We start from the raw sequence: 27665 nt of genomic DNA, 5'->3' as shown, positions 1-27665 counted from the left end.
AATATTATTCCCGGATTTTCAAACACCAGCCGGCATGGATATTTCTGCTACTCCGTTTTGGCTTTCATAGCTTCTTCTCTCAGACGAGCTTTCTTTTCTAAGTTCAAGCTTGTTAAAGACTCATGTCTTTTGGCAGCCTTAAGTGAAGCAAATTTGAACAGATGATTACACCAGGTTTGGGGAGGATGTTGCTACCTTACTGAGGACAACAGTTTAACTAGGGCAGAATAGGCATGTGGCCGCTGCCTGGACACAGCACAGTGGTGCCTTCCATATCCTTTGATACTCCAGAGTACAGTGGCACATCCAAACACAAGGGAGAAGTATATGTCTCTCTCTTCTCTTCCTTTAGGGCTCCTTTCTCTTATTTTTTTGTGGGTCTGAGGATGGAACCCAGGGACATTCGACCTCCGAGCTTCACCCCCAGCCCTATTTTTTATTCTTTTATTTTGAAACAGGGTCTCACTGAGTTGCAGAGGGCCTCACTAAGTAGCTGAAGCTGTCTGTGAACCACAATCGCCGTCTCGGCCTCCCGAATGCTGGGATTACAAGTGTGCACCACCACGCCCGGCTCTATAAATCTTTAGCCTCTTTTTCCTTATATTTTATTCCCTTGTCTTTCCCCTTTCTCTTTTCCCACCCCTCACTAAGTTACCCCGTGCTGGCCTCAAACCTGCAATCCTTGTGTCAGCCTCTCAGGTACTGGGATTACAGGTGTGGCCACTGCCTGCCTTCCTACCATTTCTTATATGGAATGTCGCTTCTCCTCAGACGATGGGTCAATCCCTGCTCTCCTCCACGTTCTTGTGAGGAGTGCAGAGTCCCACGCTTACCTTTTTGCCCTCGATAACCATCACGATGCAGCCCACCACTGTCAGGGCCATCATCACATAGCTGACCTTCACACGCATCTTGTTCTTTGCAGCATCAAGCATCTCAAACCTCACAATACAAAGGAAGCATGAGAGAATGTCAATTTCTCTCTTTTTGAACTTTCAGCAAAATAGCAATCTCTGTATACCATAACTCAGAAATGTAGCAGTATCTATAAATATTTTAAAAAGGAGGAAGATAAATCAAAGACAGGAGGATCCAGGTTTGTGGCCAGCCTCAGCTACTTAGTGAGGCCCTTCGCAACTTAGTGAGATCCTGTTTTAAAATAAAGAATAAAGCTGGGCGTGGTGGCGCATACTTGTAATCCCTGAGCTTCGGAGGCTGAAACAGGAGGATCGCACAGGTTCAAAGCCAGCCTCAGCTACTTAGTGAGGCCCTTTGCAACTTAGTGAAATCCTGTTTCAAAATAAAGAATAAAAAATCAGGCTAGGGGTATAGCTCGGAGGTAGAACGCCCCTGGGTTCCATCCGCAGCACCACAAAAAAAAAAAAAAAAAAAAAAAAAAAAAAAGAAAAAGAAAGGAGGAAGGAAGAAGAGGAAGAAGGAGCTGGGAGTCTCTATAGTACTGAGGGAAAGAAGGGCCTTTTCATAACTCATTTATATATAACAGCAAGATAACACACATTTAAAGTATTAAAGAAGTAAGAATAAAAGGTGAAAGAAAGTAAAGCCAGGAACATATAAAAAACCAACAAACAACAAAAAAGCCAGTAAGACATATTACTGTACTCTTGCTATGGGCTCCAGTTTTGGCTCTCAGACTTCTAGCAGCAGATGCTAACAGTGAAACTAGTAGTTACTTCTCCCTGGAGTTAAGAGGGGATGTGCTGTAACGACTGAAGAACACCCGGATAACAGACAGTCTATGAGCTTCTCAAGTTTCAATATAAAGCACAACTGAGGAAAAACACCAGGATAAGAGAGAGCTAAACCATTCAATATGCTCTATATAACTTTTTGGTCTTCCTTGAACAAGGAATAGAGTTGAGAATATCTGCACCAGTAGAAAGATCTTTTACATGATAGGCCCTTAATGTTTATCTTTTGTAATGTTTTGCCAACATTGAGAGAGAGGGAACTTGAGCTTGGAGAACAGCTCTTCTAACCTGTCCCCTGAATACAGACCCAACTTCCCCAGTAGAAAGCTGGGGGTCAGATCACTATCGTGGGTGAAAGTTGAGATCTAACATGGAAGAGTAAAGAGAAGGCCACTTTCCCTGGTGACTCTGAAGGTAGGATAGGCATTGATTCTACTACCTGGGCGTTGACAGAACCTCAAGGCAGGGCGGGGGAGTGGTGATGGGGGCCCAGGATAAAGAACTTCTGGCCTCCCCAGGAGAGGTGTGATTAGGAAGTGATTATCTCTAGATGATGGGATAGAGTATTTCTATATCCACCCCAGATATATTACTTTGAAAATCAAGAGGGGAAATGGTTCTTAAAAAATGCTTGGAAGGAGCTGGGCACAAGCTTGAAATCCCAGCACTTGGGAGGCTGAGACAGGAGGATCACACGGGTTTGAAGCCAACCTCAGCTACTGTGTGAGGCTTAGTGAGACCCTGTTTCTGAATAAAATATAAAATAGGGCTGGGGGTATAGCCCAAAGATAGAAAGCCCTTGGGTTCCAACCCCCAGTACCACACACAAAAAAAAAGAAAAGAAAGGAAGGAAGGAAGGAAGGAAGGAAGGAAGGAAGGAAGGAAGGAAGGAAAAGAAAGAAAGAAAAGCTAGGAAAAATGCTTGGAAGGAGACATAGGGTTTGGGACACTGCAGGTGGAACGAGGACCCTAAAAACATATATCATGTGATGTAAGGGCTCACATGGGAGGCAGCGATATGGATGGAGTTCTCCAGGCACTAAAGCTGGGCCTGAAGGGTGTTAGAAACCAGAGGTAACATATAAAGACAGTGAACTGCTTGGTTAAAAGCATCTGAGATTGCACCAAACACAAACTGCCCATTTTGAGGTTTTTGTTTGTTTATTTTGTGTGTGGTACTAGGGATGGAACCCAGGGGCACCGTACCACCGAGCAACACCCCCAGCTCTATTTTTTAGTCCTTTTTATTTTTGAAACAGGGTCTCACTGAGCTGCAAAGTGCCTTGCTAGGTAGCTGAGGCTTTCCATCAACTGCGATCCTCCAGTCTCCACCTCCTGAATGCTGGGATTACATGCATGTGCCACCACACCCCACCATTTTGAGTATTTTATATAAACTGATATTTCCAGCTGAAGTGCTATGATCCTCATAAAAAACGGTATGCTTTTCACATAAAGGTACATTTAAAAAGTAAAATGTAGCCGGGCGTAGTGGTGCACGTTTGTAATCCCCGCACTTGGGAGGACGAGACAAGAGGATCGCGCAGGTTCGAAGCCAGCCGCGCTGGCTTAAGAGACCCTGTTTCCAAATACAAAGTATAAAATAGGTCTGGGTGTGTAGCCCGGAGGTAGAAGGGCTTCCAGGAACCCCAGCACCACCACCACCAAAAAAAAAAAAAAAAAAAAAAAAAGGCTGTAAAAAATAATAAATAAATAAAAAGTAAAATGTATTTGCATAAGGCCATGATGTTGTCCATGTACAGGAGCAGTAGTAACAGGTCAGCAATGCCTGCAAACCACCAGCATAAGGATAAATGGTTGATCCTAGGCCCAGAGAAGAGCCTTCCAAGGTGACCCTGGAACAGTATTTCAGGACTGAAGGGATCTTCGAATCAACTATAAGGCAGGCCAGGGAAAGTGCTCTAGAGCAAAGTCAGTTCAGCCCTGGGGATATAGCAGCTTATTTTCTACTGAGACTATTAGGAAGAAATGGGGACACAGGCAAGAACTTGATGTCATTATTTTTTCCAGTATTCTCTTCCTTCCCAAGGGGGTTCACTGTCACTTGAGCTAAGAAAGACCAGGGCTCTTCCTGTGTGACCAAGGCTAGTGAGACTAATGTGCTACTAATTTGAACGGCAGAACAGAGGGGCTCTATTAAAGCTGCTGTAAACAGAAGCTCGGTGCAGTACCGGTGCACACCTGTAGTCCCAACTACTCAGTAGGCTGAAGCAGCAAGATTGCCTGAGCCCAGGAATTTAGTCTTGGCAACACAGCAAGACCCCACTTTAGAAAAACAAAATTAAAAAGGGTTTTGTATAAGCTAGGCGTGGTGGCGCAGCTTGTAATCCCAGCAGGGAGGTTGAGACTGAAGGATCGCGGTTCGCGGACAGCCTCAGCTACTTAGTGAGGCCCTCTGCAACTCAAGTGAGACCCAGTTTCAAAATAAAGAATAAAAAATAGGGCATGGGGTGTAGCTTGGAGGTCAAATGCCCCTGGGTTCCATCCCCAGACCCGCAAAAAAAAAAAAAAAAAAAAAAAAAAAAAAAAAAAAAAGGGTTTTGTAGCCGGGCATGGTGGTGTATGCTTGTAATCCCTGTGCTTGAGACAGGAGGATCGTGCAGGTTTGAAGCCAGCCTCGCTGGCGTAAGAGACCCTGTTTACAAATAAAATGAAAATAGGTCTCGGAGTGTAGCCCAGAGGTAGAAGGGTTCCATCCTCCAGTACCACCAAAAAAAAAAGTTTTTTGTAAAAGAAAGCAAATACTCCCTATCTTTTATTCTGTGTGTGTGTGTGTGTGTGTGTGTGTGTGTGTGTGTGTGCGTGCACGCGCGCGTGCGCACACACGCTACTAGGGATTGAACCCAAGGGCATTCTACCTCTGAGCTAGACCCTCAGGTGTATTTTTTTTTTTTAAATAAGGTCTCAAGCTGGGTGTGGTGGCACAACCTGTAATCCCAGCATTCTGGAGGCTGAGACAGGAGGATCACGGTTCGCAGACAGCCTCAGCTACTTAGTGAGGCCCTCCGCAACTTGGTGAGAACCTGTTTCAAAATAAAGAATAAAAAAATAGGGCAGGGGATGTAGCTCAGAGGACAAATGCCGCTGAGTTCCATCCCCAGACCCACCAAAAAAAAAAAAAAAAAAAAAAATATATATATATATATATATGTAAGTAAGTAAGGCCATACTAAGCTGCAGAGAGCCTTGCTAAGCTGCTGGCCTCAAACCTGTGATCCGCCCGTAATGCACCACCATACCTGGCTACTCCCTATCTTTCTAGAAAGATGTCCTGAACAAACCCAGATCTTTTCCAGTCATAGAAACCAGAAATCCAAAAGCCAGAAGAACTTCCAGGAGCTTGGTCTGAAGTCTCTGTCTGAGTGGATGATGCCGTCCTGGTCCAGATGCCAAGCAGTCAGGGATGTTAGCATGAGGCTGGAATACTGCTGCCGAATGGGCAATTCTGCCCTCTGTGCCTGGAGACACTGCTGTCAGCACTGAGGGAGTGCTGCTGGCATCTAGAGGGTAAAGGCTAGGGATGCTCCTAAACATCTACTAATACACAAGCCAGGCCCCATAGAAGAATATTCCAGCCCAAAATGTCAAGACTGCTGAGTCTGAGAAACCTGAGGTCTACAAACTGAAAACCAAAGCTAGGTTTAAGGAAGTTGGTGACATGAGGCACCCTTTCCTTCTCCCAGAAAAAATGTATTATACAGAAACTCTTATGCATAACTGTGATCTTGAGTGGAGTTTGTAATTGTCATTGATACCTGGCATACCTAGATTAAAAACAAACTGAAAAAGTGAGCATCCAGTTGGTCGTGGTGGCGCACACTTGTAATCCCAGCATTCGGGCGGCTGAGACAGGAGGATCACAGTTTGAGGACAGCCTCAGCTACTTAGGCCCTTTGCAACTCAGTGAGACCCTGTTTCAAAATAAAGAATAAAAAATAGGCTGGGAGTGTAGCTCGAAGGTAAAATGCCCCTGGGTTCCATCACTAGTACTGAAAAAAAAAGTTTCCAAATTTAGTTGAAAGTTTTTAAACAATCAGAACTCAGAGGTACTACTTTCCCCTGAAAACAGATCAGTGAGAAATAAAAGCTGGTTACAGTGCTAAATTCAGCACTTACGAGATAGTCTCTGGGATTTCATTTTCCGTTTTGAAGCGACCTGACCATACCAGGATCTTCCTCTCCCAGTCCGTGGGTTTGTGTAACGGCACTCTGTGGCTGTATGTCTCTGTGAGAAAAACCAAACAAGAAATCTTGAAACTATAGCTCGCATATTTATAGAATAAATGTTATTTGGGCTTTTTAGCTACTCACTAAACAGAAACACTGAAAAACTTCAAGCTAATTAGAGATTTATTTGAATGGAATTTCTTAGGATGCCTTGTTTTTCAAATAAGATTCCAAAATTCCCTGAGGTGAAATAAAAGCACTTTTCTCCCCATATAAACCCTAGCCGCTGAAATGAGAACAAACACCAGGAACAAAGACATCAAAGTAAGAATTACAAAGGGAACAGGGAGGGACTTGGCTGGCTTCAGTAAAGTTAGAAGTTTGTTGCCGAGTGTCGAGTGTCGTGGCGCTCGCTTGTAATCCCAGGATTCTGGAGGCAGAGACCAGAGGATCGCGGTTCGCAAACAGCCTCAGCTACTTACTGAGGCCCTCTGCAACTTAGTGAGACCCTGTTTCAAAATAAAGAATAAAAAGTAGGGCAGGGAGTGTACCTCGGAGGTCAAATGCCCCTGGGTTCCATCCCCAGTACCACACACACACACACACACACACACACATACACACACACACACAAAAGAGTAAGAAGTTTGTAAAATCAGATTACAAAATGTCTTGAACACTAAGCTAAAGAATTTAGTCCTAGTTTGGGAACTACATTTCTTGTTTTGTTTGAAACAGGGTTTCACTAAGTTGCTCGGGCTGATCCTGAACTCCTGAGCTCAAGGGATCCTCCTGCTTCAGCCTCCTGAACAGAGAGCACTACCATCTCTAGCTGGAGAACTGTATTTTGAAAGGAAGAAGTAAATGTTTTAATATGCCAAATGGATGGAGGAGAGAAGGGGTTAGGGTAGAGTAGGCAAAAAGTCCAAACAGGAACTATAATGCAAGGCTAAGGTTAGATGTTCTGAACATGGGAAAAGAGAAAAAGAAGTAGGTCTAAGGATGACAAATTATTTGGAGACTGATTAGGATAAAGAAGTACTCCAAAGAACCTCCAGTTTAGAGGACTAGGATAATAGTACTACTAGCCAAAGACTGGAAAGAACAAGAAAGGGAAAGGCACAGATGCTCTTTGTTCTGATCTTAACGTCTGTTTGCAGTGCTGGAGACTGAACCCAGGGCTCTAGCATATAGGCAAGAGCTCTAGCTCTCAGCTATAATACTCCCAACCCCATGAATACTAGTTTAGATTTGTTGAATCTGAACAGAATTTATGCCATTTGGATAGGTTTCATTAATAAGTCAGGAGTAAATAAAAACATCTGTGCAAACAACAAGCCAGCAAAGTCAGAAAAAAGAGCAGAAGCTGAACCTTGGGCATCATGCCCACCAAAGGAGACAGGAGAAACAGGCAGCAGAGGGACGTGGAGACGCCAAAGGGGCAGAAATGGAGAAAGTACCAAACTACAGACTAAGGGAAAGAGCCTGTGGAAGAAACAGTCATTGAATATAAGGAGCAGAAAAGGCCAGGGGGAATCTCAGAATGCTGGGGTTTAATGAGACTTTACAATCTCAGCCCAACTTCCATCCACTGCCTAGTCTCTCTTGCAGAGACATACTCTCTCTCCTTAACTGATGCCTACATGTCAAACTCATGCCTATCAGTACACATTTGATACACTGTTTCTTTCACCTAATCAGAAGATGACAGCAAAAAGAACTGAAGTCACCAGGAAAAAAATACATTAAGAACCAAAGGCAAGAAAAGAGGCTTAAATGTACATTACTAGAGCTGCTATAATCTTATCTCTTAATCTTTCCAGCTCTTGGCACAGTTTCTTTATAGTTTTATTTTTATTTATTTATTTATTTTTGCAGGTCTGAGGATGGAACCCAGGGGCATTCGACCTCTGAGCTACACACCCTGCCCTATTTTTTAGTCTTTATTTTGAAACAGGGTCTCAATGAGTAGCAGAGGACTTCACTAAATAGCTGAGGCTGTCTGCGAACCATGATCCTCCTGTCTTAGCCTCCTGAATGCTGGGATTAAAGTGTGCACCACCATGCCCGGCTTTTTATAGTTTTAGAAGATTTTAAGCACTATGTACCCATTAATGAAAATTTAGGAAGAATAGATGTGAAAAAAGAAAAAAAATTAAAACCATTTATGCTGTTTTATCTCTGAGCATGAGCACATATGTATGTATAGATGTATATATGTATACATGTATATCATACTTGTGCTTACACACTATATAACATTTTGTATCCTGCTTTGTTCATTAATACAACATTTTTCATACAAACACATGGTATTTATGTTATAAGCAGCTGTAGAATATCATCAAGTATATCTAATATATATAATGAATTGGTCATTCCTAAACTATTTGACATTTTGAATTTATTTCTAATGGTGTGTGTGTGTGTGTGTGTGTGTGTGTGTGTGTGTGTGTGTGTGTACATGCACATCTTTATATTCCAAGCTTTTTCCACACATAATGATTATTCCTCGGGATAGATGCTGTAAGTAAAATGCCAGGTCAAAGGATATAAACATTTTAAGCTCTTGCTAAATATTTTTTAGGGAAGGTTCCTTTCCATTCAGGAAGGCCTGTGTAGCTCAAGTGTACTTCCATGAAGAAGCAACAGGCAAATATTAGCCAGGATCCCTCAGTTCTTCACTGTGATAAGAAGAAAATATATAATACACTTTCTTCTTATCAGAGTGACAGGGCTTGGGTTAGGGATGTGCACTGGATATGGGTGAAGTCAATGCCCAAGCCACATCATAATTTCTTGATTTGGCTTCATCTATGAGGTTCCTTAAAAGATAATTTCTAGCCAGGCGTGGTAGCACATGCTTGTAATCCCAGCATTTGGGAGGCTGAGGCAAGGGGGATCGTGGTTTGCGGCCAGCCTCAGCTACTTACTGAGGCCCCTTGCAACTCAATGAGACCCAGCTTCAAAATAAAGAATAAAAAACAGAGCTGGAGATACAACTCTGAGGTAGAATGCCCCTGAGTTTCATCCCCAGTACCACACACACACACACAAAGATTATTTCTAAGTCACTACTTACTTTGGTGCACCTATACTCCTACAAAAAGCTCGAGTCGATCCCTTAAAGTAAGAAGAGATGAAAATGACAAATGAAGAAAATGCAGAAATCACTGTGCACGTAAGCACTGCTAGTATACATACATCACGGGAAGCTTGAGCTACAAGACTGGCCATCATGTTGGAATATCTACAACTGTCAGTCTCTTAGTTGTTGTTGTTGTTGTTGTTGTTGTTGTTGTTGTTATTATTATTATTATTATTATTATTATTATTATTATTATTCCAAGTCCTCCTACTCTTTGCGAAGTACCTAGTACATAACTACAAAACCAATTAAAAACTTACGGGATGGAGGTTTGGGACTTTCTTGTGGTTTGGTGCAAAATCCATTTATTCTCTTCAAATCAGAGTTTCTGGTAAACCTTAGAGATGAGGCAGCATCACTTTTATACAACCTAAAACAATTTCCTAGAAAAGAGAGAAAATTTTTTTCAAAGAGAAATAATTTGATATTTGCTCAAGATGAGAAATGCCTGTAAATTATATAAGAATTACCATGTTTAGAAGTATGCCATATTTAACATTTCTGTATCTTGAAAAAAGTGTAATTTATTTTTGATAATGGCTCTTATATCTTTAAAACACCTGCTTTATTTTATTTTGATTCTTGGAAATCTATGCTGTTAAAAACAAACTAAACATGATGCATTTTAATGTGGAGTGTAGTAAGATGTGTGGGTTTTTCTTTGTTTTTGAAACAGTGCAAGTCAATGCTTTTTCTTTTTCTTTTTTTTTTTTCTTTTTTTGGTGGTTCTGGGGTTCCCAGAAGCCCTTCTACCTCCGGGCTATGCTCCCAGACCTATTATATATATATATATATATATATATATATGTTTTTTTTTTTTTTGAAACAGGGTCTCTTAAGCCAGCAAGGCTGGCTCCGAACCAGTGTGATCCTCCTGTCTCTGCTTCCCAAGCGCGGGGATTACAAGCGTGCACCACCACGCCCGGCCAAGTCAATTTTCATTTAAGGCTACTGTATGCACTGCATTTACTACAATTTTTTAAAAAACATCACCTTTTATAGTTGGGTGAACAGATTTTTGTCCTGCATCTGTCCAATTTATTTGCTTTTTAAACATTAGCCTATGATCGTAACTTATGTAGAATAAAAGCATTAAAAAGATTTGAGCTGGGTGTGGCGGCGCATGCTTGTAATCCCAGCATTTGAGAGGCTGAGACAGGAGGATAGTGGTTCGCGGCCAGCCTCAGCTACTTTGTGAGGCCCTTTGCAACTCTATTTCAAAATAAAGAATAAAAAATAGGGCTGGGGGTGTAGCTTAGAGGTAGAAGTCCCCTGGGTTCCATTCCTGGTACCACTAAAGAAAGAAAGAAAGAAAGAAAGAAAGAAAGAAAGAAAGAAAGAAAGAAAGACAGACAGACTGACTATATTTAAGATATATAAGTATATGTAGATATAAATATGTATACATAATATGTTACATAATTAATATATATAATATGTATATGTACATAATATTAACTATATTTCAGGTGCTATGTGTGGCATTATCTTAAAATATAAATGCTCTGCTGATTAGAAAATTAGGAATTACACAATTCACCATTGCCAAACTATGGAACCAGCCAAGATATCCATCAACAGATGAATGGATTACAAAACTACGGAATATGTACACAATGGAATTTTACTCAGCCATAAAGAAAAACACAATTACATCATTTACAGGGAAATGGATGGAACTGGAGGACATTATGCTAAGTGAGATTAGTCAATCACAAAAAATAAAAAATTGAATGCTCTCCCTAATATGTGGAAGCTGAAGCTGAAGAAGGAAATTCTATAGAAGAGCAAATAAGGCAATCTAACTGAGGGGATGGGAGGGGGGAGAGGGACACTCTCTAATGCACATGATGTACTTTAACAAACATCCTTGTCAATCACCATGCCAAACATGAGAAGGAGGGAGGGCGAAGGAGTGGGGTGGGAACTGGGTAAGGGCTAATTGAGTGTTGTGTGCATGTATGTCTCCACCAGCTTGTATTACATTAAGATGTATTACTACAATGCACCAATAAAAAAATTTAAAAAAGAAAATTAGGAATTACAACATAAATATTTTATCAGCTGTAAATTTTATATAAGTAGCCAGATGCAGTGGCACATGCCTGTAATCCTAGTAGTTGGGAGGCTAAGACAAGAGGATTCACAGCCAGCCTGAGCAACCTAGCCAGGTCCTCTGTAACTTAGTGAGATACTATTTCTTTTTTTTTTTTTAATTGTTACACTATAGATTCACATCATGTGATCATATTGACAATGACATACATTCACACAGTACTTGGTGCCCTCCCCCCGTCTTTCCCTTATCCCCCCCCCCAACAATGAGTGTCCATGCTACATTCACACTCAAATATAGCTCCTCCATTAATCAACCACAGCCTTCTTCCTCTCCTACCCTTCCTTTCTATTTTTGCTAAGGTTTCTCCTCCATTATCTGGAGTCCTTCTGGTATCCCTAATACTCCCTGGTTTGGGCATGTTAGAGAAAACATATGGCCCTTCTCTTTCTGTGCTTGGCTGATCTCACTTAACATAATGTTCTCCAGGTCTTTCCATCTTCTTGTGAATGGCATGATTTTGTTCTTCTTTATAGCTGAGTAGAATTCCATTGTGTGTATTTCCCATAATTTTGCAATCCATTCATCTGTTGATGGAAACCTAGGTTGGTTCCATATTTTGGCTATTACAAATTGTGCTGCTATGAACATGGTATGCATATGTTACTGTAGTTCTCTGATTTCAACCCCTTTCACCATGCACAACAATCAACTCGAGATGGATCATAGACTTGGAAATTAGACAAAAGACTGTGAAGCTATTAGAGGAGGGCATAGGCTCAATACTCTAACATATAGGCAAAGGCAGTAACTTTCTCAACAAGACCTCCAAAGTGCAGGAAATTAAAACAAGAATTAACAAGTGGGATGGCATCAAACTAAAAAGTTTCTGCTCATGAAAGGAAACTATCAAGAACCTAAAGAGGAAGCCTACAGAATGGGAGAAGATCTTTACCAGCCGCCACTCTGATAGAGGGCTAATATCCAGAATATACAAAGAGCTCAAAAGATTCTACACTAGCAAAACTAATAACCCAGTCGAGAAATGGGCAACTGAACTGAATAGACACTTAACAAAAGAAGAGTACAAATGGCCAATAGATACATGAAAAGATGTTCAATATCATTAGCCATCAGGGAGATGCAAATCAAAACTACAATGAGATTCCATCTAACCCAAAATCAGAGTGGCAAGCATAAAGAAGTCAAATATCAACAAATGCTGGTGAGGATGTAGAGAAAAAGGAACTCTTTTATACTGTTGGTGGGAGTGCAAACTAATGAGATACTATTTCAAAATAAAAATAAAATAGGGCTGGGGATATAGCTGGCTGGTAGAATGCCCTTGGGTTAAATCTCCAGTGCCTCCCCACACACAGATATGTGTGTGTGTGTGTGTGTGTGTGTGTGTGTGTGTGTTGCTAGGGATTGAACCCAAGGGCATTCTACCTCCTAGCTACATCCTAAGCCCTATATATATTTTTTATTCTTTATTTTGAAACAGGGCCAGGTGTGGTGGTGCATGCTTGTGATCCCTGCGCTTGGGAGGCTGAGACAGGAGGATTGCACGGGTTCGAAGCCAGCCTCAGCTACTTAGTGAGACTCTCAGCAACTTAGTGAGACCCTGTTTCCAAATAAAATATAAAATAGGTCTGGGAGTATAGCCCAGAGGTAGAAAAGCCCTAGGACCAAAAAAAAAAAAAAAAAAGAAAAAAAAGAAAAAAAAAAGTAAAGAAAAGAAAGAAAGAAAGAAAGAAAGAAAGAAAGAAAGAAAAAAGAAAAGAAAAAACTAGCTGGGTGTGGTGGCGCACGCTTATAATCCCAGCATTTGGGAGGCTGAGACCAAAGGATCGTGGTTCACCGACAGCCTCAGCTACTTAGTGAGGCCCTCTGCAACTCAGTGAGACCTTGTTTCAAATAAAGAGTAAAAAATTGGGCACGGAGTGTAGCTCAGAGGTCAAATGCCTCTGGGTTCCATCCCCAAACCCGCAAAAATAAATAAATAAATAAAAATAAAAAAAAGAAACAGGGTCTCAGTGAGTTTCATAGGACCTCAGTAAGTTGCTGAGGCTGGCCACAAATCCAGATACTCCTTTCTCAGCCTCCCAAATGCTGGGATTATAAGGGTGCACCACCACCCTTGTAATAAGTACCTCTTACATGTCTTGTTATAATAATGGCTCTGGTGGCAACATTCTGCATCCAGGCTCTGCCCATAAAAGATTAGCAGCCTCCCAATCCGGGCACGGTGGTACAAGCTTGTAATGCCAATACTTGGGAGGATGAAACAGGAAGATCACAGATTTGAGGCCAGCCTCAACAAATTAGCGAGATCCTGTTTCAAAGGAAAAAATAAAATAGGTTGGGATATATCAAAGAAGTAGAAAGATCCTGGGTTCAGTCCCCAGTACCCTCCCCCCCCCCACACACAAAAGCAACCTCCTAAAAGCGATAAAAGAAATCACCAAGTATATTTATATGTATGCATAGTTTTACATATTTATAAACTTAGTTTCACATATTTATATGTAAAGCATATCTAGTTTATTTTCAAATTTTAAATTCAAAGCCTACAGAGAGTATTATAGGTCCCTGTTTCAATAATTATCAATACCTGGTCAATAAATGTTGTTTCATCTAAGCCTAACCACACGAACCTCTACTGGATTATTTTATTTTTTGCGATACTGGGGATGGAAACCCCAGGCATTCTACCTCCACGCTACACTCCCAGCCCCTATGTTGCAGAAGGCCTCACTCACTAAGTAGCTGAGGCTGTCTGCAAACCACGATCCTCGTCTCAGCTTCCCAAATGCTGGGATTACAAGCGTGCACCACCACACCTGGCTGAAAACTGATATTTAAAATCTTTTTATTTTTGGTGGAACTGGGGTTCCTGGAACCCTTCTACCTCCAGACTACACTCCCAGATCTATTTTTATACTTTTTTGTTTGGAAACAGGGTCTCTTAAGCCAGCATGGCTGGCTTCGAACCTGTGCGATCCTCCTGTTTCCACCTCCCAAGCGCGGGGATTACAAGTGTGCGCCACCACACCCGATGAAAACTGATTTTTTAAACTCTGTAAGATTCAGGATCGCAAGTTTGAGGCCAGCATGCTGTAAGTTAGTGAAACCTTATTTCAAAATAAAAAGTAAAATGGGGCTGGGGTATAGCTCCACTTTGAGGTAACCTCTGTGAGGCTTGGAGAGACACAAACTCCCCACACAAATGGGAATTATGTGCATGCCAACAAGTTTCTAAGGACCAAAATGGGGCCAATAAGCAAAGACCCTGACGGTTTCCTTGTTTACCCTTTCCTTCCCGATTCCACTGTGACTACCTTGGTGTTACTTTCTGACTCACCCCATGATTGCTTTGCTATTTCCTGTGATTGGTAATTTATTATAATGTTTTAGTTATAACCCTCAATAAAAGCAATCTGGTAGAAGGAAATGCTGGTGAAAGGACAGTAGGAGTGGAGATAATCTCTCTCCTCCCTGGCCTCCCCAGCTGCCACGTTGACTCCGTTGTCATTCATGTGAGAGACTACTTGTATATCAACCAACCAATCTCAACACCACCCACTACATCCAGTATCACAAATAAATAAAGTTTTGAGCAAGATTTTGTCATGGTAGTACCGTTTCCTATTGTATCACATCAAGAACAGCCATATGAGTGTACTATTACTCACATAAATGCATACTAAAGATGATCATTTATTCATTCAACAAATAATAACTGAGCACCTACCATGTGTCAGACATTGTTTTAGGTAACACACAAAAAAGATTTAAAAAACTGTACCAGTAGGACTTATATTCTATGGGGGAGAAAGTTGCATATAGGTCAGATATTAAATATTCCAGGGTGGAAAAAAAATGGGAGAACATCAAATGTTTGGGGGTATAGAATGGGGATATTTGTGTGTAAAATTTTAGCTAAACCAGGTATAGTGGTGCACATGTGTAATACTAGTACTTGGGAGGCCGAAACAGAAGATCACAGGTTTGAGTCCAGTCTCAACAACTTAGTAAGATCCTATTTTAAAATTAAAACATAATAGGGTTAGGGATGCAGCTCAGAGTTAAAACACCCCTGGGTTCAATCCCTAATACCACATACAAACACACACAATATTTTAGATAGGGTAGCCAGAGAAACCCTCTTTGAGAATTCACTTTTTTTTTTTTTTTTTTGGAGGTGGTATTGGGGGTACAACCCAGGGGCTTTTCTACCTCCTGGCTATACTCCCAGACCTATTTTTTATCCTTTATTTGGAAACAGGGTCTCACTAAGTAGCTGAGGCTAGCTTTGAACCTGTGCAAACCTACTGTCTCAGCCTCCCAAGCGCGGGGATTACAAGTGTGCGCCACCACGTCTGGCCTGAGAATGTCACTTTTAAAATGAGGTACCTAGCTATGCAATATCTGGTGGAAGAATAGTCCTAATAGCAGAGCAAGTGCAAAAGCCCTAAAGTGAGGTCATAGAGAGGAGGCCAGGGAGACTGGAAGGGAGCAAATAGAAAGAGTACACTCTGAGGTCAGAGAAGTACCTGAGACAAGACCCGGGGTAAAACGACTGGAAGACATGAGGTTTACTTACGTCAGAAAATATCTCCCAAGTTTCTCTTTTCTTTTTTTCATTTTGGTACTAGGAATTGAACCAAAGGACATTCTACCTCTGAGCTACATCTCCAGCCCTTTTCATTTTTTATTTTGAAAAGGGTCTCAGCAAGTTGCTGAGGCTGGCTTCAAATTTGAAGTTGTCCTGTCTCAGCCTCCCAAATTACTGGGATTACAGTCGTGTGACATCACATTTAGCTTCTTCCAACTTTCTCTCACTGAAACTGTATACTGAATGTCAATAACTTTTACCTCCCTAAAGTATAAATGCTGGTTAAAACATACACAAATATGCCAGGCATGGTGGCGCACACTTGTAATCTAGTACTTGAGAGGCTGAGACAGAAGGATCGTGCAAGTTCGAAGCCAGCCTCAGCTACTTAGTGAGGCTCTCAGCAACTTAGTGAGACCCTGTTTCCAAATAAAATATAAAATAAATCTGGGAGTGTAGCCTGGAGGTAGAAAGCCCCTGGGTTCCATCCCAGTAACACAAAAATAAATAAATAAATAAATAAATAAATAAATAAATAAATAAAACATATGCAAATATAATGTGGGCATGGTGGTATATGGGAGGCTGAGACAGGAAGATCATAGGTTCAAGGCCAGCCTCAGCAACTTAGTGAGGCTCTCTGCAACTTAGTGAGATCCTATTTTAAAATAAAAAATAAAATAGGCTATGGGTGTAGTAGAGAGGTAGAATGCCCCTGGGTTCAATCTCCAGTACCAAAAGACAGTAACAAAAACCATATGCGAATATGATCTAATTATATACATTACAAATAACAGACAAATATAGGAATTATTTTAAAAATTTCTGTTATAAAGCCGGGTGTGGTGGTACATGCCTGTAATTCCAGCATTCAGGAGGCTAAGACTGGAGGATCACGGTTCGTGAACATCCTCAGCTACTTTAATGAGGTCATTTGTAACTCAGTGAGACCCTGTGTCAAAATAAAGAATAAAAAATAGGGCTGCGGGCGTAGTTCAGAGGTAGAATGTCCCTGAGTTTCATCTCCAGTATCGCAAAAAAAAAAAAAACCACTTGATGTAATATTAGTTTATATTTTATAATTATAACAAAATGAAAGTATAAACAAGAGTATCATTAAGACCTTTTTTTCTACCTCAAAGAAATAGAACATATTGCCCCCGACATTCAAGACAGAAATTTTCCATCCTCTAGTGGATCAAATAAAAACATACAAACCCAAAGGAAAACAGCCCTTTAATCCCCTGCTGCAGCTCCCTGGCTGAAGAGTTCTGTGTCCCCAGGGCCTGAGCAGGAAGTCTGGATGAAGCTGCCTCGAAGGTTACAGTTATGGCTGGCAAATGGCTGGCTAATCCTAAGAGGGAGCTTCTCAAAATCACCCAGAGGACTTCTGATTCATGTTACTGGACCACTTTGCCAGAGATTTCCATGGAGCAGGTATGGCCTGAGGAGATTACCAACAATGTCCCAGGTGATGCTGACTCTGTTTGTGTGGAGACTCACATTTTGACAACCAGTGCTTTATAAGTATTACTGACAGCTAGTGTCTGTGCAGGGTCAGCTGGGATGAGGCTGGTTCAAGTAATGGCTTAACCCCTACTAATCCCCTTCTTTCCATAAAATTTTTTCCAATCTCAGCATGAGTCATAGGTAGGGATGGAGATGCTTTTATTCTCAGATTTTTTTTTTTTTTTTTTTTTTTTTTGCGGTACTAAGGATTGAACCCAGGGGTATTCTACCTCCAATCTATACCCCCAGCCCTATTTTTTATTCTTTATTTTGAAACAGGGTCTCACTAAGTTGCAGAGGGCCTCACTAAGTAGCTGAGGCTGGCTGCAAACTTGTGATCCTCCTGTCTCAGCCTCCCAAGTGCTGGGAGTACAAGTGTGTGCTACCATGACCGGCCTATTCTCAGATTATTTTAAGATCCACCTGGAGATAACCACCAATAACACAACATGGGACATAGCAAATCTTCAGGAATCAGTGATGATAAAGGTTCAGGAAATACTGGAGGAGACAGGGGCCTTCAGAAGATGACTGGATCTAACTTTCTCTCTCTTTCTTTCTCTTTCTTTCTTCTTCCTTTCCTTTCCCTTTTCCTTCCTTCCTTCCTTCTCTTTCTTTATTGTGAAACAGGGTCTTGCTATGTTGATGAGTCTCTCTTTGCTCAGGCTGTCCTCAAACCTGTGATCCTCCTGTCTCAGCCTCCCAAGTACTCTGATTACACCCTGCTGATTTAGTTTTTCTTAACCTAGCATATAGATAAGTTGTCAGGTGTGTTGCAAGTTATCTGTTGCTAGCTATGAAATTTGCCAGTGTTTATTTTTAGAAATCATAGCATTTGTTAACTCCTAAAACTGCACATTACAAAAAACTTTAACATACACAAATTTTAAAATGCCAACCAGATACTCGAAAAATACATACATGTATCTCCTAGCTCCATCCATTGAGAGGGCTTGGGATCAGTAACATCTCAGTAGCAATGGGCACACCCAGTGCCCAGAACTTGGTTTCTAAATACTGTTTTCTATAAATTGGAATCAGGGCTCTTTGGAAAGAAATGGCTGCTTGTCTTGCTCTGCCTGCCAGGCTACCAACTCACAAGCCTTCCTTCCATGGCTCTGTGCTGATGTTCTAGGACACAAATCTAAGTGCTGATACTGACCCAACTCACTCTGGCTCTGGGCATTGTGGCCATCTATGGTCTACCACAGTAAAAGTCCTTTCATCTGTCACATTCCCAAAAAAGGCTTTGCCAAACAGGCCAAGTAGTTTTGTGCAGAAAAATGTCAAAGACAGTGAGGTTGTAGGAAGATAAAGCTTACGTAGGCAATGTAGGCCAGGCCTGGGGTGAGGGCAGAATGGGGTAAAGGGAGGAGTGAGACCGTGTGGCTATGGAAGCCTCCATTTATGGTGTCACAGCTTTGTAGTTTAAGAAGATAATATAAAGGAAATGGGATAACTGTAATGGAGATGTGAAAAATAGCAAGAGGAGTCACGAGCAAGATAGACTGCGTTTTTATGGGCTGGCTGGACCTCTAATCACCATTTGTCATGTTTCTATGGGAAAATTTTTTCAAAGCTTAAAAAACACAGATTTATAAATATACTTTTGGGACTTAGATAGTTTTCAAGTTGAAGGAAACTTAAAAAGTCTTGCAATTCTACTGTGTATCTGGTAGTCCTGGATCTACTCCTTGGTGATCTGTTTATTTTTTCCTATCACTTTCCAGCCCATTCCCTCCAGTGGCTATGTGAAACTTTCCAGGCCTTTGCTGCTGACCCCAGCTTTGAGACAGAAACAGACTCCCAACTTCCATCTCTTTTCTCATCCTTCCTCACCGGGATGAACACTGTCTTCCTTCATTCTGAGCAAGCATGCCCTTCCATCTGTGATCCCTCTCTTGAAACACTGTACCAAACTATCACAACCTCTGATTTCCTATTTTCCACTGCCCTTTTCCTGCCAAAGGTCATCATCCCATCTTGAGAGCAAAACAAACAGAAAGACTTTAATTTATAAAAAGACTTGCTCATTTCAGAAATTTGGGAGCTAAAAAAAAGTACAAAGGAAAGTGAATATATTCATAATCATACCACTGGGTGTATTTTCCCCAGACTTTGTCCTATTTATGTACATAATGTACACTTGACACAATCAGATAATATTGTATCTTGTTTAAGTCACAAATGCTATTCACAGCTGGGTGCGGTGGGGCAAGCTTGTAATCCCAGCATTCAGGAGGCTGAGACAGGAGGATTGCGGTTCGCAGACAGCCTCAGCTACTTAGTGAGGCCCTTTGCAACTCAGTGAGACCCTGTTTCAAAATAAAGAAAAAAAAATAGGGCAAGGGGTGTAGCTCAGAGGTAGAATGCCCCTGGGTTCCATCCCCAGTACCACACACACACACACACACACACACACACACACACAAAAGCTATTCACAGATATTCATTTTTAAAAAGCTTCTGGTAGCCATGTGATATCCAACACACACATATAACCTGAAATTAATCATGCCCTACAGTTTGCATTTGTTGCCCAATTTTCACTATTATATACAATTTTTTAATGACGAGTTTTCTACATAAGTCTTTTTTTTTTGAGATAGGTTTTGCTGTTGCCCAGGCTGGTCTTGAACTCCTGGATTCAAGTGATTCTCTGGCCTTACCCTCCTGAGTAGCCGGGGCTGCAGCCCACCACCATGCCTAAATCTTCTATATAAATCTTTGATGATACTTCTTATTATCTATTTTCTTAAAATCTTGGCAGTGAAGGATTAAAGAATAGGAATCCTTTTAAGGTTCTTAAAATATATAACATAGCCAGGAAAAGTGATGCGCGCTTGTAATCCCAGCATTTAGGAGGCTGAGATAGGAGGATCATGGTTCGCAAACAGCCTCAGCTACTTAGTGAGGCCGTATGCAACTCAGTGAGACCCTGTTTTAAAATAAAGAATAAAGCCGGGCGTGGTGGCGCACGCTTGTAATCCCCGCGCTTGGGAGGCAGAGACAGGAGGATCGCGCAGGTTCGAAGCCAGCCGCGCGCGCTGGCTTAGGAGACCCTGTTTCCAAATATAAAATGTAAAAAGAGGTCTGGGAGTGTAGCCCGGAGGTAGAAGGGCTTCCAGGAACCCCAGTACCACCAAAAAAATAAATAAATAAAATAAAGAATAAAAAGTAGGGCTGGGGGTGTGGCTTGGAAGTAGAGTGCCCCTGGGTTCCATCCCCAGTACCAGAAAAAAAAAAAATATATATATATATATAATATATATAATATATATACAATATATAATATAATAAACTACTTTCCAGAAAGGCTAAATCAATTCATACTTCCACCAGTTGACACAAGAATTCCTGTCTCATGATGTAACACTGAGAGTTCCACTACCTTGGACAAAACATCCACTTGTTTCGACCATGTCCTATAAATAAAACACTAATCTTTCTTTCATAGCTCAAATGACAGAATAAGTGGTGCGTATTTACTGCCTTAACTTCATCAGTCACATTTATCTCATTATGCCACTTCCCCAACCACCTCACTAATAATGCTCTAACACTGGTGATCCTGATCTTGGTTTATTTATTTATTTATTTATTTATTTAGGGTGGTACTGGAGTTCCTGGAAACCCTTCTACCTCTGGCTACACTCCCAGACACCTTTTTTTTTTTTTTTTTTTAATTTAGAAACAGGGTCTCTTAAGCCAGCAAGGCTGGCTACGAACCTGTGCAATCCTCCTGTCTCCGCCTCCCCAGTACTGGGGATTACAAGCATGTGCCACCACGCCAGGTTTATTCTTTATTTTGATACAGGGTCTCACTGAGTTGTAAAGGGCCTCACTAAGTAGCGGAGGCTGGCAGCAAACTGCAATCCTCCAGTCTCAGGCTTCCAAATGCTGGGATTACAAGTGTGCCACCATGCCCAGCTTCCTCCATTTTGTTTAAGAATTAGCTCCACACAGCTCCCTATTTTTACCTCTTATATCTTCTGGTCTACGACCAAGAAAACCCATCATCATCTATAACTCAATGCTACCTACAACAAAATAATGCATCTGCTCTGCACTAACATAAGTCTTTTTATTTTATTTTATTTTTATTTTTTTGTGGCACTGGGGGTGGAAACCAGGGACTTTCTACCTCCAGGCTACACTCCCAGACCTATTTTATATTTTATTTGGAAACAGGGTCTCACTAAGTTGCAAAGAGCCTCACTAAGTAGCTGAGGCTGGCTTCGAACTTGTGTGATCCTCCTGTCTCAGCCTCCCAAACACTGGGATTACAAGCATGCGCCACCACGCCCGGCTCTAACATAAGTCTTTAATGGTATTCCTGATTATTTTCCCAACTTTCTTCTTGTTGAAAATGGCACAACACTTCTGCAGTCCTCTCTTCTATACTCAAATACTTGTCTTTAGGTTCTATTTTAAATTACCAATTACTGTAATTACTGTTTGTACTGGCACAAAAACAGATATATAGCAGAACTAACATAAGCAGAGCAGAATAGAAGACCCAAAAACAAGTCCACACACTTTCAGCCAATTGATTTTTGATAAAGGGGCCAAAAACATACACTGGAAAAAAGATAGCCTGTTCAACAAATGGTGTTGGCAAAACTGGTTAACCATATGCAGAAAACTGGAAATTAATCCCACTTTCTCACCCTGTACAAAAGTCCATTCAAGATGGATCAAAGACTTGGAAATCAAACCAGAGACCTTGAAGTTCCTTGAAGAGGGCATAGGTTCAACACTGTAACACATAGGCACAGATAAACACTTTCTTAACAAGACCCCAAAGGCACAACAAATCAAAAGGCGAATCAAGACGTGGTATTGCATGAAACTGAAGAGCTTCTGTTCAGCAAAGGAAACTGTCAGGAACCTCAACCGAGAGCCAACAGAATGGGAGAAGATTTTTGCCACCTACCCCTCTCATAGAGAACTAATATCTAGAATATCTCTGTATCTAGAATATACAGAGAACTCAAGAAACTCAACACTAAAAAACCAAATAATCCAATCAAAAAATGGGCAAGCGAACTAAACAGACACTTAATCAAAGAAATTCGAATGGCCAATCAATGCATGAAAAAATGTTCAACATTGGCAATCAGAGAGATGCAAATCCAAAGTACCCTGAGATTTCACCTAACTCCAACTAGAATGGCAATCATTCAAAACACAAACAACAACAAATGCTAGCGAGGATGTGGAGAAGTGAGAACTCTAAGACATTGTTGGTGGGATTGCAAATTAGTGCAACCACTTTGGAAAACAGTATGGAGAATCCTCAGAAGAATGGGAATAAATCTACCATTTGATCCAGCAATACCACTGTTGGGTATCTACCCAAAAGAAAGGAAACCAAACTATCAAACTAATGCATGTGTATCTATGTTCATAGCTGCACAATTCACCATAGGCAAACTATGGAACCAGCCAAGATGTCCATCAACAGATGAATGGATTACAAGACTGTGGGATATGTACACAATGGAATTTTACTCAGCCATAAAAAAACCCCACAATTACATCATTTTCAGGGAAATGGATGGAACTGGAGGACATTATGCTAATCGAGATTAGTCAGTCACCAAAAAAAATAAGAAATCGGATGCTTTCCCTAATATGTGAAAGCTAAAGAGAAATGGGTCATAGGAGGAACACTAGATGAAAAAGGAAATCCTATAGAGGAGCAAACAAGACAACCTAAATGAGGGGATGGGAGGGAGGAAAAAGGAAATTCTCTAAAGCATTCAATGTACTTAAACATATTGAAGTCAGCCGGGCATGGTGGCGCACGTTTGTAATCCCTACGCTTGGGAGGCTGAGACAGGAGGATCGTGCAGTTTCGAAGCTAGCCTCAGCTACTTAGTGAGGCTCTCAGCAACTTAGTGAGACCCTGTTTCCAAATAAAATATAAAATGGGTCTGGGAGTATAGCCCGGAAGTAGAAAGCCTCTGGGTTCCACCCCCAGTACCACCAAAAAACAAAAAACAAAAAACAAAAAAAACATATCAAAGTCAACCACTAAGCCAAGCAAGGGAAGGAGGGATGGTGAGGGAATGGGGTGGGAATTGGGTAGGGGCTAAATGGGTGATGTGTGCATTTACGTCCACACAAGGTATTTACCTCACTATGATGTACGAATACAATGCACCAATAAAAAATTTAAAAAATAAAAACTAAAGAATAAAAAAAATTAGGCTGAGGATGTAGCTCAGAGGTAGAATGCCCCTGGGTTCAATCCCTTGCACCACAAAAAGATTTAAAAAATAATAAAATAAATAAATTACCAATTAAGGTCTGTTTTAAATTACCCAGTGTCTCCAATCTTGATCTAATAATTTCTTTAAGACCCTCACTATATGCATTCCTTTTTGTCATTTCTATTATTGCTGGCTTTATCAGTGCTTTTTAACTTAGAACATAAACTGCTCTGAGTAATATATAAGAGCTTTGCATACTCTCTCTAAAAAACTGGTATATAAGCTGGACGTGGTGGCACACATTTGTAATCGGAGCATTTGGGAGGCTGAAACAAGAAGACTGCAGTTCATGGACAGCCTCAGCTACTTACTAAGGCCCTTTGGAACTCAGGGAGACCTTATTTCAAAAGAAAAAAGAAAAAATAGGGCTGGGGGGTATAGCTTGGAGGTAGAATGTCCCTGAGTTCCATCCCCAGAACCAAAAAAAAAAAAAAAAAAAAAAAAACCTCTGCTATATAATCATAAAAATTTAAGCCGGGCGTGGTGGGGCGCGCTTGTAATCCCAGCATTTGAGAGGCTGAGACCAGAGGATCGCGGTTCGCGGACAGCCTCAGCTACTTAGTGAGACCCTATTTCAAAATAAAGAATAAAAAATAGGGCAGGGGGTGCAGCTCAGAGGTCAAATACACCTGGGTTCCATCCCCAGACCCGCAAAAAAAAAAAAAAAAAAAAAGTATAATTTCAGAGGGTCACAGGACTTCTCTGTGGAGGTATCTAAATACTTTAAGTTAATAATCCTCATTTATAACATCTACAAAACAACAAACAAACTCAAGCTCATACAAACCTATATTGTTTGCTAAAAGACTATAGCAAAGTTTCCTGACGGGAAAAATGAAAAGATACACTGTTTAAAGAATTAAGTCTTGGTTATTCAAAATTTCACTTACCTACAGGACCTTATTCCAGACAAGATCAGGTTTATTTAGAGTGGTATAGCCATAGGTAAGAGTACTTTATTCCAAAAGATATTTGGGGGAAGTAAAATATGCCTAGATTATGTTTCTATTTAATCTACCATTCCTTTGGTTATGACTGTTTTTTATTTTTATTAATTAACAAATTAATTATTTTTTGTGGTAGTGGGAACTGAACCCAGGGGCTTTCTACCTCTGAACTACACTCCCATCCCTATTTTATGTTTTATTTTGAAACAGTGTCTAAGTTGCAAAGGACCTTGTTGAGTTGCTGAGGCTAGCTGTGAACCTCTGTTCTTGTCTTAGCTTCTCAAATACTGAAATTACAAGTGTGCACCACCAAACCTGGTTTAAGATTGCTTATTAAATGCCTTTTTTTTCCTTCAAAAGCCATTTGTAAGTGGGGCATGGTGGTGTATGCTTGTAATCCCAGCATTTGGGAGCCTGAGGCAGGAGAATCATGGTTTGTGGACAGCCTCAGCTACTTAGTGAGGCTCTCTGCAACTTAGTGAGACCCTGTGTCAAAATAAAGAATAAAAAATAGGGCAGGGGGTGTGGCTTGTAGGTCAAATGCCCCGGGGTAACATCCTTAGACCAGCAAAAAACCCCACAAAACCCAAAAAGCCATTTGCATGTTAATGTGTACTTCCACTTTACAAAGAAATTTGCATTTCATGATTCTTCCATTTCACATTAACAAGGCTCAACTGGCCTTGGCAAATACTTACACATACAGAGCCTAAATGAGCAGCTTCTCTGACATCAAAAAACACAAATTCTAGAAGTAGAGAACACTGCCTTCCCCCAGGTGCTCATATATTCTGGCCAAGTGATCATGGACAACTCATTCAACTCTGAGCCATGTTTCTTCTTGTTAAAAGGAGAGAAGATGCTAAGACTTACCAGAGAGGGCTGCTATGAGAAATCAAATAAAGTGTTTAGCTATAAAGCACACAAAAATAAAATAGGTCACTTGAAGTTGCTCAGAAAACATCAGTCACAGGTCATTTAGAAAGAGTCACTGAGATAACACCCTTAGTGTGCTATTAAAGTTTTTTTTTTTCCCCCTGAAGTAAAATAAATTGTTCTTAGCCGGGCATGGTGGCACATGCTTGTAATCCCAGCATTCAGGAAGCTGAGACCAGAGGATCATGGTTCCTGGACAGCCTCAGCTACTCAGTGAGGTCCTCTGTAAATTAGTGAGACCCTGTTTCAAAATAAAGAATAAAAAATAGCGCAAGGGGTGTAGCTCGGAGGTGGAATGCCCTTGGGTTCCATCCCCAGAGAGGCAAAAAAAAAAAAAAAAAAAGACTTTTTGTCTTGGGTAAATGCCCAACAGTGAAGTTCAGAAGGCTGCAGAGACTTTAAAATTTCCATGATGCACAATATAGTCTCAATTAAGAAGAATAACTACTTACAATAGTCAGTCTTAATTCCAAGTAGTCAAAGTCACTTTCAGTTTTAACTTTTTTTTTTTTTTTTTTTGCGGGTCTGGGGATGGAACCCAGAGGCATTTTACCTCCGAGCTACACCCCCTGTCCTATTTTTTTATTCTTTATTTTGAAACCGGGTTTTACTGAGTTGCGGAGGGCCTCACTAAGTAGCTGAGGCTGTCATGCCCGGCTTAACTTTTTTTATTTTTTTTAACAGAGCAATGATTCTTTTACTTGCCCTGCTGAAAAGCTGTACACAAAAGATTTTAGATGAATTTGTTCAAAAGTGACAAAATCGAATGAAATCAATGCTTTTAAAGAAAGTAAAACTCTCCAGGTGAGACATGCTTTCCATTTCATTTCTCCCTGGAACACAAGATAAGCCATATAAAACATAACTTTTATTTATTTTGGGCTACATACCAAATTGTGAAACTGTTCAACATTCACTTTTTATTTTTTTGGCAGTGCTAGGGTGAAGCCAGGGCCTCTAACGGGCCATGTTCCTTATCTTTTCTTTTTGAATCACTTCGTTTACATTTACAATGTAGAGCCCTGCGTGGTGGTGCACACTTGTACTCCCTCTGCTAGGGAGGCTGAGACAGGAGGATCACAAGGTTGGGATCCAGCCTCAGCTACTTAGTGGGGCTCTCAGCAACTTAGTGAGACCCTGTTTCCAAATAAAATATTAAAAAAAAATAGGTCTGGGAGTATAGCCCGAAGGTTAAAAAATACATTTACAATGTATATCTTTCTTTCTGTACTTGGGATGGAACCCAGGGACATTCTACCTCTGAGCTACACCTCCAGCCCTACTTTTTATTCTTTATTTTGAAACAAGGTCTTACTAAGTTGCAGAAGGCCTCTCTAAGTAGCTGAGGCTGTCCACGAACTGCAATCCTCACTTCTCTGCCTCCCAAGTTCTGTTATTACAGGGGAGCACCACCATGCCCGACTATTTACATTATTTCAATAAGGTACGTTTGGGATTATTCTTCCTTTAAAAACTGAACGACTTTTTAGTAATTTGGTACCATGGAACATCACACCAAAGCTCTAAAAATGACCAAAAGAGTAAACTGATCTGGCACCACAAGAGTCAAGATGCCAGCTCCTTGATTTTTCAGTCTCTACAATGTCAATTCTGCTGGTTTCCCCACGAAGGAGAATTAAGCTCTCACTATCTGACTCTAAAATACCCATCATGCAAATGTCTACTGAGAAAATAAACGGCAGATCCTGCGTTTACATAACACTTAGTCCAAGAAATTCAAAGCACTTAGTTGTAGGCATGTTTAAAAGTAATGCACTCTTCCTCCATTTTAAGAATACAATCACTGTTATTCTGTGAGACTTTAAAACCCCTTGCTTAATCAGACAAACTTAGGAGGGGAGGATAGGAAAGATTCAAACAGAGTAGCGGAAGGACCGGGAAGGTTAGGGAGGAAAAAGCAATGAAGTTCTAGAAGTGGCAAGTACATGAAGGACCGGGTTCAGAAAAGGCTGGCTGGGGAAGAGGAGGAGGGGAGGGAGGGTGCAGAGGCCCCTGGAGATGGTGCGAGCTGGGTGGGTGGAGGCCAGCGCGAGGGCAGCAGGCCGGCCCGGCTCCCGCCCAGCCCTGCTCTCTCCCATGGCTGACACTGGGAAGGTAGGATTCCAAGCCCCCGGCGGGGTAAGTCGTGGAACCCAGCACCTCCCGAGCCTAGCCCGCAGGACTCCCCCACGCCCAGCAGCCGGCAGGCTCCGGCGCCCGGGCCCATTCTGTGTCTCACCCGCCGCCAGGCGCAGGCCGCGGAGGCTCCCCAT

General features: G+C 41.2%; 1 protein-coding gene across 1 annotated transcript; it reads right to left on the bottom strand.

Annotated features, from left to right (window-relative positions):
* Positions 1-47: 47 nt before the first annotated feature.
* FAM162A (family with sequence similarity 162 member A) lies at positions 48-27665 on the bottom strand (the record flags this gene model as incomplete). Its single annotated transcript, XM_080695593.1, has 5 exons — positions 48-137; positions 834-942; positions 5850-5958; positions 9309-9431; positions 27632-27665. The coding sequence occupies 5 exons, from the start codon at positions 27663-27665 to the stop codon at positions 48-50; spliced, it is 465 nt and encodes a 154-aa protein (XP_080551719.1).

This window comes from Muscardinus avellanarius (assembly GCF_963383645.1).
Source record: "Muscardinus avellanarius genome assembly, chromosome: 5".
Lineage (NCBI taxonomy): Eukaryota > Metazoa > Chordata > Mammalia > Rodentia > Gliridae > Muscardinus > Muscardinus avellanarius.
This window is presented reverse-complemented; position numbering and strand designations above follow the sequence as displayed.